We start from the raw sequence: 14,397 nt of genomic DNA on the forward strand, positions 1-14,397 counted from the left end.
GTACTGTCTGAGCATAACTTTGTACCATGGTTATCAGCGTCCTCGGAAACTGTAGGAGGATCAAAAATGAAAACATTCAGTTTTTTTTACATTTAAACTGACTGGCCTCATCCACTGATTACAAACGATATCTACTGTTAAACTGTTTTCATATCAAAAGTTATTATTTAACATTTTACAAGATAATGTTAGCTATGTCAGAATATAATTTATAGATTACCTTTGATTTCGAGGAATGTCAAATTGGTGAAACTTATGTAAAGATCCATCCTTCCACAGAAATACAAGCCAGAGTCAGAGAAATCCACCTCTCTGATTGTGAGAAAAATTAAAGTGTTGTTGTACCTCATATCTAAGCGCCAATCTTGAAATCCATTATGATACTTGACATTATCTGGGCTAGAGCTGTACGTGGAAGCGATACACAAGGGCTTGGATCGGTTTACTTGTTTGAACCAGGCTATGTGTCCCGGTTCCTCGTTGCTGTTGACGCATTGGAGGGTGACATTCTCCCCAGGACGTGCCACCATTGAGGGGACCATTGTGTAACCCAACTCAACAGTGGTCCAACCTACAGAAGGTGAAAAGCAATTGTAAAATAGATAATGATTAACTGAAAATATAATAAAGTGTAACTTTTAGTTACCAACCTTTAAAATACTTACACAACCAGTGCACTACAAGAGCTGGGAATGGTGTGTGTTTCATCCTGGGTGATGATCTACTCAGGCAGCATACGGTATGAAAGCAGTAAGTCCTTTTAAAGACATGAAAGGGACTTTTCATCATGGTGGCGGCATGAGACAATGCAACAGGAGAGCACAGATTAACTTTTTTCTTTTAACCCCTCTACATTCTCGTAGGGGAGTGGCTTTGAAGGGAGAGAAATTGTTAAGTAAGCAAAACTTACTGATCCTGCCTTTAAGATAATCATCATTATCTGATCCACTTACCAACTCCTAGTCATTTTCCTTCATTGACATTTAGTCATTAGCAGACGCTCTTATCCAGAGTGACTTACAGTAAGTACAGGGACATTCTCCCCCGAGGCAAGTAGGGTGAAGTGCCTTGCCCAAGGACACAACGTCATTTGGCACGGCTGGGAATCAAACTGGCAACCTTCAGATTACTAGCCCGCTTCCCTCACCGCTCAGCCACCTGACTCCCTGACTTTCAATTTAACGTTGAGAACGGATTACGGCTATCATGAAACATTGGACGGGGACCCCTAAAGAGCAATGGCCTGCCTTGTCTGTACAATCTGTACATTTTATATCAAATATATATATCTTTTTTTTGTCCACATAACTCCAAGTGCTTTACTACACGACCTTGGGTCCTGAACCATACACCTGCCAGTTGTCGACTTCATGCAATGCCCTGTTGAGCCACACACACACACAGTGTCCTGGCATTGTAGTATGATGATATGAATGTATGGGGCCTTAGTCTAACTGTCCAGAGTTCAGGACTGTCCAGAGTTCAGCTAAGAGTCCCATTAAGTGGCTGGCTTGCAGAAAAATAAGCTGAAGAGCAGGTAACCAATGGTGAGGAGGTCTGATGCAAGGTATCATTACTATATAATACAATACTAGTAGTACTAAAATAAATATCAAGTGTAAAATATGTAAGTGAAAGTTGAGGGAAATCAATAACACTTTTGAGCAACACTTAAAACACAGGGGAAATGGTAATGTGGTTTAATGGAGTTTTAAATCATTGAGGTTTGGGAGGAGAAAACCACAATTCCCATCTGCCACCTCGTCTATGCTCTTTATTTCAGTCGCACACCTGATCCTAATCCCTGTTATGCAATGACAGTTAATTGACTGGCTGAGAAACTATGCAATACTAGTGGGAAGTTGGTGTATGTATACTTCAGCAGAGAGGTTGCAAATAAAAATCCCCCCTGCTCATGGCTTTGGATCATTCAACAATAGTTGGCCAGTAGTGGGCATACTTTCTTGACAATACTGATACATGATGAACAGATAGACTATGAAGGATAATGTTTTGTAAGAGTTAAGTCTTTGAAGTCCAGTTTTCATTTAACAATGAGCTTTTTCCACCAAAATTGAGATTCTGAAATATCAACACTACCAATATTAAAATCAAAAGTAGGAAATAGACCTGTAAGTTACATTTTCATACTAAGGGGCACCTCAATTTATGCTTACCAGCCATCCAGACAATTGTAGTAACAAAGACATGTCACCCCCCCAAACCTCATTTTAAGTCGCTTAAAAAACACACAGATCTAGCAATTAGATGGCCTGGTTAGTTGGTATGTCAGCACTGAGTTGGTATGTCAGCACTGAGTTGTTATGTCAGCACTGAGTTGTTATGTCAGCACTGAGTTGTTATGTCAGCACTGAGTTGATCCTGTTCAGTTCTGTTATTTTTGAGAATACATCTGACAGTTGAGAGCTACACTCAGACCTCAAGGATACTCTGTCCATCTTCTGTCTGAATCTAGGTTAGTAACAGTCAGTCTCTTCCACATATCTGTGGTTCACTCTACTCACTCTTTTTGATAACAAGTATTACACTATTATTACCCGAAAATGTTTTGAATGAGCTCAAATTATTTTTTTTCTTTACCCTAATATGTGAGCTGATTGCTTTAATTGTTTGAACTGAATGATTATTTAATCTCTTAATTTCTCTCAAAGAGGAAGATGATGCCAGAAAGGAAATGTCAGCACATATTTTGCGGTTTGCTTACGGACCAATCACAAATAACCCCATTTTATGAAGTGTTGCTTGCATGGGTAAACTATTTTACTCAAGACAAAGCTTTAGAACAAGATGAAGTGTCGGAGAGACCTTTCACTGTTGATGACATTACTTCTAGTAGACATGAGTAAGTTTTCCAGTAAGATTTTTACCTTCACTGTTGGATGATTTTTACATCTCTGCATGAAAACATCCAATTTCCGCTTCATTTTTTGTATGTGTTTGCAGACATGTAAATTAACGACCGTATGGATGGGGGTGTATTAAAATAAATAAAAACAATGTTTTTCTCTCTCCTAGTTTTTATGCAAGAAGTGACACAGTCTATACTGCAGGACAATGGTGTCAAGTCTGTCAATGTTGGAGACACGGTAACTCTGCATTGCTTCTACCAAGGTGTTATGGCAATGCACTTTTCTTGGTACCGGCAAACCCTAGGAGATAAACCCCAGCTGGTATCTACAATGTATAAGTATGAACCAAAAGCCAGACTGCACAATGAGTTTGAGTACAATCCTCGCTTCTCTGTGCAATGTGGTGAAGGAACAAATCACCTGACAATCTCAGATGTTCAACCTTCAGATACAGCTATGTATTTCTGTGGAAGCGCACACTCCAACGTTGTAGTATTTGTTGACGACGTCTTTCTCAATGTAAAAGGTACAGATTTTATGTCAGTATTGAAATAGTATAGAATCAGTAGGGTTAGGGTTAAATCTCACTATTTGTGATTCTTGCTGGAATGATTATCTGGATATCAAATTGATTAAATCATTGATATCTATACTTCTTCACAGGGTCCGACAGTATAACTATTGTCCAGCAGCCAGTGTCTGAGTCAGTGCAGCCAGGAGACTCTGTAACTCTGAACTGCAGAATACCCACTGAGACCTGTGCAGGAGAACACAGTGTCTATTGGTTCAGACATGGCTCAGGAGAATCCCGTCCAGGAATCCTTTACACCCATGGAGGCAGGAGTGATCAGTGTGAGAAGAGCCCTGAGGCTGGGTCTCCTACACAGAGCTGTGTCTACAACCTCCCCAAGAGGAACCTCAGCCTCTCTGATGCTGGGACTTACTACTGTGCTTTGGCCTCATGTGGGGAGATACTGTTTGGAAATGGGACCATGCTGGATGTTATACCACTTAGTAGAGACCAGATAACAATCCTTGTCTTTCTCTCCATCATGAGAACTGCAGTTGTCCTCTGCACTTTGATCATCTTTTTTGTCATCTATGTTGCAAGAAAATAACTGAACCCAAGTTCTTCTGTAAATGTACTGTAAGCAACCTGTAACAAGCCCTTGGATATGAAGAGAAGTGCCCTTGCACTTGAATATTTATGTAAAATGATTTATTACTCCAATTAAATTCAGATACTATTTTATTACAGAATTAAACAATAATGTATTAAGTAACTTGCTGCCGACCAAGCTGAATAAAGTCTGTTTGAGTGCTACACAAATTTGGAATGTTTATCTGGAATTGAATGTTTATTTCTTATTGACAAAAGTCTTGTCATGTTTAGTAACATAAAAAGCTACTGTAGTTATCTAATGAACATATCACATTAAACCCTCACAAATAATACTACAAAATTGGATTGTCTATCCACAAAGCAATGTGACACGTCACACAATGCTCAGTTATTAATGTAGGTAAGGAGCAGGGTACATGGCTCTTGGACACAGAGAGGTGAGGCTTTAAGGAAATCCACACATCAAAAAGGTACTTATAACAACAGGCAGGTGTAGCACACTATAATAAATGAAGCTTCAGGCATGCATATTTGATTGGTTTTGTTTAATTATTTGATCATTTTTTTTCTCACAGAAATTACTCATCACATTTTTCCTGTGCAACACAGAGTCAGGTGGCTGAGCGGTGAGGGAATCGGGCTAGTAATCCGAAGGTTGCCAGTACGATTCCCGGTCATGCCAACTGACGTTGTGTCCTTGGGCAAGGCACTTCACCCTACTTGCCTCGGGGGAATGTCCCTGTACTTACTGTAAGTCGCTCTGGATAAGAGCGTCTGCTAAATGACTAAAAATATATATAAACACACAACTCCCCCTTTTTTTCTTTGTCTCTTCACTTCACATACACTCTCTCCTTCTACTAGAACTCTCTACTGTCAAGTTTCTTGCTCGACAACGTACTACAAGCCCTAAAAAAGTCTCAGAACACAGGCTCAGAATCCAGGGACATTCAAAAGTTCCCAAAATGAATACAGCATCCCAAAACGACAGGTTAAATCAGGGTCAAAAAACAAGCAAAGGTCTGAACAAGTCTTGGATACAATTAAACTCTGGAAAGGCACAGGAAACATTCAGTCAGGATCTGGTGGAATCACAGGAAATGACAGGGTCTAAATAGAGTCAATAGGCAGAAGTTTGTAAGGTGATAATTACTCTCAAATTTGGGGCGTGGTTTAAGGCTGATAAATCTGCGTTCTTCTGCTACAGAAAATAGTTTATTGTGTCCTTTTAAGTCCTAAACATGTTTAGTTTTTTTGAGAGAGAGAACTACCTTCAATATCCAGGTTGGTTCTCTCTTCATACAGAATCTCCTCCATGATATTAATATATTGGGAGTTTGACAACAGCTGTCTACATTTATTTTTTATTTTGTATGTCACAATCTGATTATTTTATTTAAAATAATTGTTTCTAATGATTTCTGAAACTAATGTGGTTTCCCTTCAGTCCAGAATATCCACATCTGTCACTCCTGCTGGAGATATCTGACCTCAGAATACACTGCAGCATCACTGCTGGTCTTCACTCTCATCTGTCTGGAGGTGGGTCCTCTGGGGGCAAAACTCACAGCAGAATAGTTCAACTCATCTCTGTCCTGGGGCTGAAAGAGAAGTAAACATATTTCAGGATATTACTATAAAGTGTTTGCCCTATGTATACATTTGGTTGTTCTACAGAATGAAGAAAGAAAAGGAAAACAACAAAACACTAACCACTCAGGCTTTTAAAACAGACTTCATGGAACGTTATAACTTCTGACAGTGTACAAAAATACGTCAGTGTCTATGAGGAAGATCATGAATCTAGCAAATGACTTACTCTTTTGAAAGACCTCAACCACAATAAAGTCTCTCAAAAAGAAAATGTTTATTACGTAATCCACAACTTCTTGTAAAACCAAGGATGAATAAATAAGGACAACTTGCCTGATTTCTATGAGTCTGAGTGTTGATATTGGCTGCTGCAGATATAAAAGGAAAAGAAAACTGTCTATATTATCTTTACAAGCAATTTAGATGATTCTTTTCTCTTTAAATTCCTTTGAACATGCTAATTATTATGGAAAGCTATGCCAAATATAAGCTACATTTTTACTGCGATATAGCAGTGTTAGTTTGTTGCAATATTTCTCTCAATGTGTTCAGTGGTATGATATGTATTTATGCTGTATGTATGTCCTCCATAGAAAGCATAGAAATACCTCTGTTAATGCTGCGCTGACTTTTGCAAATAAACCGTGCAAGTAGAAAAGCCACTGTCCCAAGAAGAATGTTGGACACCACCAATGAGATAACAGTAAGATTCAGATCAAAGGGAGATTCATTATCTGTAACCATCAAAACATATATTGTTATAATTTTATGCAAAATATTAATAAATGGTTTATGATTTGTTGTTATTATCAAGACAACTACCTTCAATATCCAGCATGGTTCCATTGCCAAACAGTATCTCCCCACATGAGGCCACAGCACAGTAGTAAGTCCCAGCATCAGAGAGGCTGAGGTTCCTCTTGGGGAGGTTGTAGACACAGCTCTGTGTAGGAGACCCAGCCTCAGGGCTCTTCTCACACTGATCACTCCTGCCTCCATGGGTGTAAAGGATTCCTGGATGGGATTCTCCTGAGCCATGTCTGAACCAATAGACACTGTGTTCTCCAGGACAGGTCTCAGATTGTATTGCACAGTTCAGAGTTACAGAGTCTCCTGGCTGGACTGACTCAAAGATAGGTTGCTGGAAAACAGAACTGTCCAACTTGGCACCTTCAAAAGAAATTCAGAGTAATCATTTAGGATGATTAATAATCAATAAACTTTTAAAATATGATATGAATCTGCAAGTCTTTGCTACATCTAGGTATGTTTGATAATGCCCATGTCTCAATTACCTTTAAGCGTTAAAAATGTCCCTGATCCAAACTCTATGGTATCCAAAACCATGACTCCACAGTAATATATCCCGTGGTCTTCTGGCTTTGTTGACTGTATTCTTAGGTGACATTTTGTTTGGTCCAAAAGTATAGTAAATTGGCCACTGTCAAATTCATCAGCAAATTTAACACGGTTCGAATAGCGGTTTACCTTGGCTACAAGCTTCAGTTTCTTACCAGTGGTCAACTTGTACCACACAAAAAAGTGTATTTTAGTGGTTATTAGGCATTCAATTGTAATGATGTCCCCTAGGTCTGCAGTTTGGAATGGATCAGGCTGCAAAATTTTAACCAATTCAGCCGCACCTAAACAGAAAACCCAGCGAACAATGTTAACACAGTTAAATACATATTACAGTTGTATTTCACTGATTTTTCTTTTTTTTTTCTTTCACTTACATAAGTTAGAGAAGAGAAGTATGCTGTATAGTGGAACCATATTACCTTCCTGTATCTTGGATTTGCATTGAGAAAAGCAATGTGCTCTACAAGTTATATAGTGACTTTGATGGGATTGGCTGTGCTATTTACGTCAGGGATTCATTATCTTTGCCTCTCAAACGCCTGATTGGTTGTATTGTAGGTCAAACATTGTATAAACATTACGCTCAAGTTTGTGTCAGTCAGTGTTACACAATAGTACATTTTTTTAAAGCTTGTGTCAGAGTGAATAGCAACAAATGGAAATGTTGTCTTTTTCCTTTTTTCTGAACCCATTCTCATTAAGGAAAATCTATAGTAGTTCATCTTAAAAATTCAACAAGCAAACAAGGAATTAAAAATGCAATTAACAAACAACAATGCAAACTCGATACTTTTAGGGAAACATTTATTCAATTTGAGACAAAAAGGTCTTCAATATCTTGTGAACACACACATTGGTGACATTTATTTCACAAAGTATTTAAAATGCACAATAGAAGTATGTACTATGCAAGAGAACAAACAGTCGCAACATCTTTTGCACTACCAGTAAGTTTATCTATTATTAATCTTTGTGGTTTGGCAAAAGCTGTCTAAAGACATTACAAAATAATTGTTTCAAATGATTTCTGAAACTAATGTGGTTTCCCTTCAGTCCAGAATATCCACATCTGTCACTCCTGCTGGAGATATCTGACCTCAGAATACACTGCAGCATCACTGATGGTCTTCACGCTCATCTGTCTGGAGGTGGGGCCTCTGGAGGCAAAACTCACAGCAGAATAGTTCAACTCCTCTCTGTCCTGGTTCTGAAAGAGAAGTGAAGGTGTTCATACATAACACATGCACTGAGAAAAAAAGATTTATATGCAAACGCAAACCTGCTGCAATGTAGTCAGCCTGGGGTTATTCGACCCTTCAGAAAAGCAAAACAAAGTACATATTGGATGTACAAAATAAACAGACAATTAAATGTTTCTATTTCAGCAAATTATTCATTCAGGTTGTTAATATAATTGAGTGAATACGTTGATTCATACACATACACACTGCTTAACATTGCACTGCAGATGTTTTACAGACTAGTGATAGCGTATTCAAAAGCACAAAACTGTACCTTCAAGCTCATTGGATTTCTTTTTGCTCATTCCAATTATCAGTACAATACTGAGAATTATAAAGAAGACATTTGATGTGACCAATGCTAAGAAAGTGGGAGTCAGAGTGAAATTAGGTTCTGAAATCAAGAGATACAAATATTTTGTCAGGAATATCAGCAGCAATTTTAAAGAAAATGTATTAAATTAACCAAACAGGCTTGCTCTCCCCAAAAATATGATAACAAACTAGCATTGGTAAATAACCCGATTAAGGACATGATAAGTAATGAACAAATTACCGCAAACATTGAGTTTGGTCCCATTCCCAAACAATACATCCCCACATGAGGCAACAGCACAGTAGTAAGTCCCAGCATCAGAGAGGCTGAGGTTCCTCTTGGGGAGGTTGTAGACACAGCTCTGTGTAGGAGACCCAGCCTCAGGGCTCTTCTCACACTGATCACTCCTGCCTCCATGGGTGTAAAGGATTCCTGGATGGGATTCTCCTGAGCCATGTCTGAACCAATAGACACTGTGTTCTCCTGCACAGGTCTCAGTGTGTATTGTACAGCTCAGAGTCATAGAGTCTCCTGGCTGCACTGACTCAGATACTGGCTTCTGTTCAATAGCTTTAATGCCAGATGTTAAATCTAACATAAGGGCATAATTTACATGTAATGATTAGCAAGAGTAACTTACTCCTTTAAAGTGAAAACACAAAACCTTATGATTGTATATATATATATATATATATACAATCTAATGTCTTTTTAACACCGTTAAATAATGGTACTGCTTGTGTTTTAAATAAACTGGACAAGTAATACACTAGTATTTTACATACCTGTCAAGATCAAAAAGGTTCCATCAGCAAATATCAACTGATTCATGTAAATCTTTCCACAGTAGTAAGTCCCAACGTCCTCTTGCTTTATTTGTGCAATGGAGAGATGAAATGTTTCCCGATTGTTGAAAGATAGACTGAATCTCCCATCATTGAAGTCTTCGTTCAGATGAATCTCACTTTCCATATACTTTGCTGTTTTAACAATGTTCTGGATCATCATACTGGAATTAAGTTTGAACCAAACCATGTAGTTGAAGTTTGTATGGACACTTAAGTGGCATTCGATTATTACCCTGTGTCCAAGCCTTGTGTTCAGTATTGAAAAAGGTTGAACAATATCGTTTTTTTGAGATGCACCTAAGGAAACACAACAGTCTATGATAAAGGCAAATACCTGAAGCACATAAATTAAACCTTGAAAAAAATGTAATAAAAAACTTACAAACGTCCCATAGCAAAAGAAAGACAAGAATCCTCATGATGCTATTCTTCGTTGTGACTGGACAACAGTGAACAAGCTGTAAGTGAAGAGCAATATTCGCTCGGCATTCATTGGTTCATCAAATGTTTGACTGACATTGTCTTATGTGATTGGCTGGGTACAACATTGTCTGCCATTGCTTAGTAAAGTTATAATTTGACTAATTTGAATAAAAGAAGAAAAAAAACACATTTGAGTGCATGGTTCTAAGATGCCACCTAGAGAGAATATGATGTGTAACTGTGTAGTCAAGCTAGCATGACCATCGTAGATGTCCAGACACTGTTTCAAAACTTTTGTCCCAAGGTTACATAATTGGTAAGTAGCAAAAACAAAATATGTTTAAAAAAACAACTTTATTACTCCTGCAACTGAGCACAGATTTTGAGTGAACAGAATTAGACCGAACCATACTCAAAACTTTTACATCACTACATAATGTCTTGCTTCTAGTTGCTGCACAGTAGCCTACAAACTTTATTGACAAAAGTCTTTATAGCCTTGACTAAGAACAAATGCCCCTAGCAAAGGCACTGTGAAGAAGCATCTCCTGTTGGGTACAGATTACAACATTTACACATTGCAATTTATGTGAGATCGACATAGCTTAGTGCAGGTTTTGACAGACTTTCTTCAAAAGTGGTTCCAATTACAAAAAACAGAGTGACGACTGGTGTGACATCCTGCTGAAAACCACAGAGACAGTGAGGGAAACAAAGTAAGAAAGAAAGAAGAAAAAAAATACAAGGGAGGGAAAGAGTGTTTCTGTGAAAGGTCAGCAGGCCTCACCAAAGCCAAAATGCACATATCTTCACACCAGACCTAGATCTATAATTAGAATGCTTCCCGTACATGGTTGTCAGTATGTCAAGGGAAACTCTTAGCTTAAGTTATGTCTGAGATTACCTGCACCGCTTCAGGAGGTGGGTGGCTGTGGGGGTTGGTCATCTTCACTGTGAGTATTACTACTGTAGGTTTTATCTCAACTACAGTTACGACGTGGTATTTGTTCATCTGAATAAGTAAGTACTGTGAAGACTTTTTAACCGAAAAAATGCCATTGTTGCACTGGTAGACATGGTTGACCTGTCCAGAAAGTCACATTTAGGGTGCAAGTATGTCTTCCTATTTTAGGTCTGTGTATGGCGTAGTTTACATATTAAGTGGAAAGTTGCAGGAAAATTTTCATTTAGCTCTAGGCGTTTAAGTAGATCTTTGTGAATATGCAATGTACACAATAAATGAATGACACCACTTGTAGTGCTTATTTGTTTGTAGTTTTAGCCGAAATAAGGTACTTAATTTGTTACAAATGTATTTGTGTGATAAACAGTTTGGACAGAAGCTAAACAGATCCTGATAGTAAAACATTTTACAAACAATATTTATTACTCTCTTGACCCCAGAGTACACTGGCACCTGTATCTCTTTCCAGGTCCTCCTTTGTCTCCAGGTACTCTTCACTTATGATATGATATGATACCACAAGCCAGCAGGTCATTGTCAGAGGCTTCCGAGAGCAGCAGCAACTGGTTGTGGCTAAAGAGAAAGGACCCGATCTGGGCTGCAAGGTGATCAACCTTTAGAAAAAGATAAAAGTGACAGATGTCACCGATGTGCCCTCTGGAGCTGTTGTGGGCTCATCAACGAAACACCAGGGAAAGAGGGTGCCCACCTGATGACCCCACTGAAGAAGTTAGTACCTTCAGCCACTCAAGAAATCAAAGGAATGCTGATTATTGTGAGGGTAATTATAACAAGTCCATTGAGCTCAACGGCCATTTTGAACTACCGGTCAAGGTCATTTTCTTTGAGACGCCAGACTTATGAGTATAATGAAATAAAAACTGAGCATAATGTTGTGTTGCAAAATCGAATACTAACTTAGCACTAATAATTGTGGGCCAGGCAATCTTTGTAGTTGCACCAGAGGTTACTTGCCACAGTATCACTAAGGACATTGGCAACATCAATAACATACCCCGTGAAAGAAAACTAAGTGACACAATGATTCTGTAGAAAACCACAAAGACATGAACAAAGACGTGAGGAAAAAAAATAGAGCACAGGGGTCCTATGTGCTAAATGCCAGCGTCTCAGAAGTGTCTGAACTAAGTGTCTCGTCTGAGGTTCACAAACAGCAGCAAAGCATCTACAGTATGAAAAAAAATCACCCTGCTTCCGTTGCACTCATTACTTTTAGGAGAGCATATTGACTCTTTTTCACTAAAGCTGTTCATCTTTGGTGTAAGCTTTTCAGCAAATACATTTGTTGAAATCGGCCTGTATGTTACCTGTAACACAACAAAAACAAAATAAAAATTCTAATGAAAAAATGTATTGGCCATTGTTATTCTTGTAGACCTGCTCAGACAAGTTTAGTGCATGAAGGGCTGCAGGTCAACTATTAGCACTTGGTTTCCATCAGTGGAAAAATCTTGTACTGCAAATGTAGCTAGCTACAGATCTGAACCTCAATGACTTCCTTTGAGGTGTGGAACCGTCATTTGTCTGTCAATTAAAAGCTACAGCCCCTTTAGCTGATGTAATCTTATTGACTGTAACACACTGTCTACTGTGACACAAATAGCTATTATATGTGCTTTATGTGAGAGCAGATTGCGTTATATGTGCCTTGTTCTGTTGTCTTGTATTGTTTGTCTGTAAAATGAATAAAATTCTTAATAAATATATGTAAAAATAAAATAAAAAAAGCTACAGCCCCTTAACTTACTGATGGAGGGAAAAAGTCTGTAGTGTTTATGAAGTGTGACAAAGATTTGTTACTGCGCTACTGCTATGCCTACTTTGTCAAAAGCTTTATTATTCATAACGTTAAGCAATTAAACATGTTTAGTAAGTGTATACTATACATTCGTGGGCAAGTAAAGGGGAATAGTGGCTATTTGACACTGAACATATGTTAGCTTTCAACTCACAGCTCTTGGTCCTCACTTTGGAAAAGAAACACACATGGTTTTATCTTACATTAATCCAAAGCTTTATTTAAAATTAGAAAAAACATACAGTTCAGACAAACCAGCTGATGTTCTGTGGAACCAAGCCAAACAATAATATATTATAAAACATCTTTGAAAGATTTTCAGAGACATAAAATGTTATACACACTGTAAAGCAATCAAGATCATAATTGCATACGTGAGACATACATGACAAAGTACAGCTCAAAGTGATGGATATCACACTTAGCTGGATTTCTTTATAAAACAGAAGATGATAACAATGAACAGACAGCAGAGGAGAACTCCAGTTCTCATGATGGAGAGAAGCACCAGCATTCTCATCTGGTCCTCGCCAACTAATTTAATATCCAACTTGGTTCCCTCTCCATACACTATGTCCCCACATGAGGCCACAGCACAGTAGTAAGTCCCAGCATCAGAGAGGCTGAGGTTCCTCTTGGGGAGGTTGTAGACACAGCCCTGTGTAGGAGACCCAGCCTCAGGGCTCTTCTCACACTGATCACTCCTGCCTCCATGGGTGTAAAGGATTCCTGGACGGGATTCTCCTGAGCCATATTTGAACCAATAGACACTGTGTTCTCCAGGACAGGTCTCAGTGTGTATTGTACAGTTCAGAATTACAGAGTCTCCTAGCTGGACTGACAGAGATGCTGGCTGCTGGACAGTATATTTGATGCCAGAGCCTTTTACATTGAGAATGGCTTCCTCTGCAAAGTCCATTTGGTTGGAAGAGGAACTGCTACAGTAATATGTAGCTGAATCTGATAATTGCACATCTGACATCCTTAAGTGAAGTTTGTTGCTGGCGATGTGAACTGAGAAACGAGGGTTATCCTTGAATTCATTGTAAAATGTGCCATTTAGATTAATATACTTAAACGATGAAGATATGAGCTGAGGTTTATGTCCCAAAGTCTGTTTGTACCAAGACAAGACTACTGTAAGTCCACTTAAATTATGTGAGCAGGTCAACGTAACTGAGTCCCCAACACTGATGAACATAGGATCCTGACGTACATCCAGAGCATAGGCTTAATAAGAAATACAAAACATACAACAGATGTTATACACAAACATAATTTATAGCAGAAATCAGCCAAAAAGCAACAATAAATTGCTTAAATGTTCATATAAACTACAGTTGTAAGCCAGGGTGGATACAGCATACAATTAGCGGAGAAAGAATACATTTTAAACTTACCCAATTCTCCAAGAAGTCCAACTATCAACCCAATAGTGGTAATCTTTAAAGGTGTCATGTTCCTGACACATTAGCCTCAAATGATAAGACTGCTGATGTGCACACACTTTGAAAAATGTGGTTGAGTGTGATTGGCTAAGATCATAGATATCATTTTAGCTGACTTTAGTGTTAGTCACCATGGTACCCACATAACCAAAGAAATCCACTGCAGAAATAAACAATAGTAACACAAAAGCAACACATATTTATATCCATCTCACCATTTGTTTGGCATAACATTTTTTATGTTTGGTATAGAGTGCCAGGTGTTTGTGACTGTTCTCAAGGAAAATACAGGTTATATCTAATTACCATTAGCTTCTTTGCTATTATCTGTGTCTGCCGAAGCAATGTGATGTTTACGTGGGGTATTCCAAAAGGAACACTAATTGTTTC

General features: G+C 38.4%; 4 protein-coding genes across 6 annotated transcripts; 1 reads left to right on the forward strand and 3 right to left on the reverse strand.

The window, feature by feature from the left end:
- The first annotated feature begins 2,802 nt into the window (after window positions 1–2,802).
- LOC134009679 (uncharacterized) lies at window positions 2,803–4,159 on the forward strand. Its single transcript, XM_062449259.1, has 3 exons — window positions 2,803–2,863; window positions 3,037–3,396; window positions 3,534–4,159. The coding sequence occupies exons 1-3, from the start codon at window positions 2,809–2,811 to the stop codon at window positions 3,986–3,988; spliced, it is 870 nt and encodes a 289-aa protein (XP_062305243.1). The 5' UTR covers window positions 2,803–2,808; the 3' UTR covers window positions 3,989–4,159.
- A 1,644-nt stretch (window positions 4,160–5,803) lies between these two features.
- On the reverse strand, window positions 5,804–7,414 carry LOC134009676 (uncharacterized). Of its 2 annotated transcripts, XM_062449255.1 has the most exons (5): window positions 7,323–7,414; window positions 6,882–7,229; window positions 6,409–6,756; window positions 6,195–6,320; window positions 5,804–5,954 (listed from the first exon to the last, which is right to left on the reverse strand). In XM_062449255.1, the coding sequence occupies exons 1-5, from the start codon at window positions 7,360–7,362 to the stop codon at window positions 5,827–5,829; spliced, it is 990 nt and encodes a 329-aa protein (XP_062305239.1). In that variant the 5' UTR covers window positions 7,363–7,414; the 3' UTR covers window positions 5,804–5,826. The 2 variants fall into 2 exon arrangements, with proteins under 2 accessions (XP_062305239.1, XP_062305240.1); XM_062449256.1 differs by lacking the exon at window positions 6,195–6,320.
- Window positions 7,415–7,777: 363 nt separating this feature from the next.
- LOC134009678 (uncharacterized) lies at window positions 7,778–9,644 on the reverse strand. 2 transcript variants are annotated; one of them, XR_009928264.1, is made up of 4 exons: window positions 9,291–9,644; window positions 8,746–9,096; window positions 8,228–8,583; window positions 7,778–8,155 (listed from the first exon to the last, which is right to left on the reverse strand). XR_009928264.1 is itself a non-coding variant. In XM_062449258.1 (3 exons), the coding sequence occupies exons 1-3, from the start codon at window positions 9,538–9,540 to the stop codon at window positions 8,444–8,446; spliced, it is 741 nt and encodes a 246-aa protein (XP_062305242.1). In that variant the 5' UTR covers window positions 9,541–9,644; the 3' UTR covers window positions 7,778–8,443. The 2 variants fall into 2 exon arrangements, 1 of the variants encoding a protein (XP_062305242.1); XM_062449258.1 differs by having other exon boundaries at window positions 7,778–8,583.
- A 3,131-nt stretch (window positions 9,645–12,775) lies between these two features.
- Window positions 12,776–14,164, reverse strand: LOC134009677 (uncharacterized). Its single transcript, XM_062449257.1, has 2 exons — window positions 13,960–14,164; window positions 12,776–13,789 (listed from the first exon to the last, which is right to left on the reverse strand). The coding sequence occupies exons 1-2, from the start codon at window positions 14,015–14,017 to the stop codon at window positions 12,981–12,983; spliced, it is 867 nt and encodes a 288-aa protein (XP_062305241.1). The 5' UTR covers window positions 14,018–14,164; the 3' UTR covers window positions 12,776–12,980.
- Window positions 14,165–14,397: the final 233 nt, after the last annotated feature.

The sequence above is a fragment of the Osmerus eperlanus genome, chromosome 23, assembly GCF_963692335.1.
Source record: "Osmerus eperlanus chromosome 23, fOsmEpe2.1, whole genome shotgun sequence".
NCBI classification, from domain to species: domain Eukaryota; kingdom Metazoa; phylum Chordata; class Actinopteri; order Osmeriformes; family Osmeridae; genus Osmerus; species Osmerus eperlanus.

What these genes read in the sequence shown, in the direction of transcription:
- LOC134009677 (XM_062449257.1), bottom strand. Translation starts at nt 14,017, where the DNA reads ATGACACCTTTAAAGATTACCACTATTGGGTTGATAGTTGGACTTCTT. An exon ending in TGGACTTCTTGGAGAATTGG is followed by an intron (nt 13,790 to 13,959) that starts GTAAGTTTAAAA and finishes TTTCTTATTAAG; the next exon opens with CCTATGCTCTGGATGTACGT.
- LOC134009678 (XM_062449258.1), bottom strand. Translation starts at nt 9,540, where the DNA reads ATGGTTTGGTTCAAACTTAATTCCAGTATGATGATCCAGAACATTGTT. An exon ending in AACCTTTTTGATCTTGACAG is followed by an intron (nt 9,097 to 9,290) that starts GTATGTAAAATA and finishes CCCTTATGTTAG; the next exon opens with ATTTAACATCTGGCATTAAA. An exon ending in GACCAAACTCAATGTTTGCG is followed by an intron (nt 8,584 to 8,745) that starts GTAATTTGTTCA and finishes TCTTGATTTCAG; the next exon opens with AACCTAATTTCACTCTGACT.
- LOC134009679 (XM_062449259.1), top strand. Translation starts at nt 2,809, where the DNA reads ATGAAGTGTCGGAGAGACCTTTCACTGTTGATGACATTACTTCTAGTA. An exon ending in ATTACTTCTAGTAGACATGA is followed by an intron (nt 2,864 to 3,036) that starts GTAAGTTTTCCA and finishes TCTCTCTCCTAG; the next exon opens with TTTTTATGCAAGAAGTGACA. An exon ending in CGTCTTTCTCAATGTAAAAG is followed by an intron (nt 3,397 to 3,533) that starts GTACAGATTTTA and finishes ACTTCTTCACAG; the next exon opens with GGTCCGACAGTATAACTATT.
- LOC134009676 (XM_062449255.1), bottom strand. Translation starts at nt 7,362, where the DNA reads ATGGTTCCACTATACAGCATACTTCTCTTCTCTAACTTAT. An exon ending in ACTTCTCTTCTCTAACTTAT is followed by an intron (nt 7,230 to 7,322) that starts GTAAGTGAAAGA and finishes TTTTCTGTTTAG; the next exon opens with GTGCGGCTGAATTGGTTAAA. An exon ending in GACATTTTTAACGCTTAAAG is followed by an intron (nt 6,757 to 6,881) that starts GTAATTGAGACA and finishes TTTCTTTTGAAG; the next exon opens with GTGCCAAGTTGGACAGTTCT.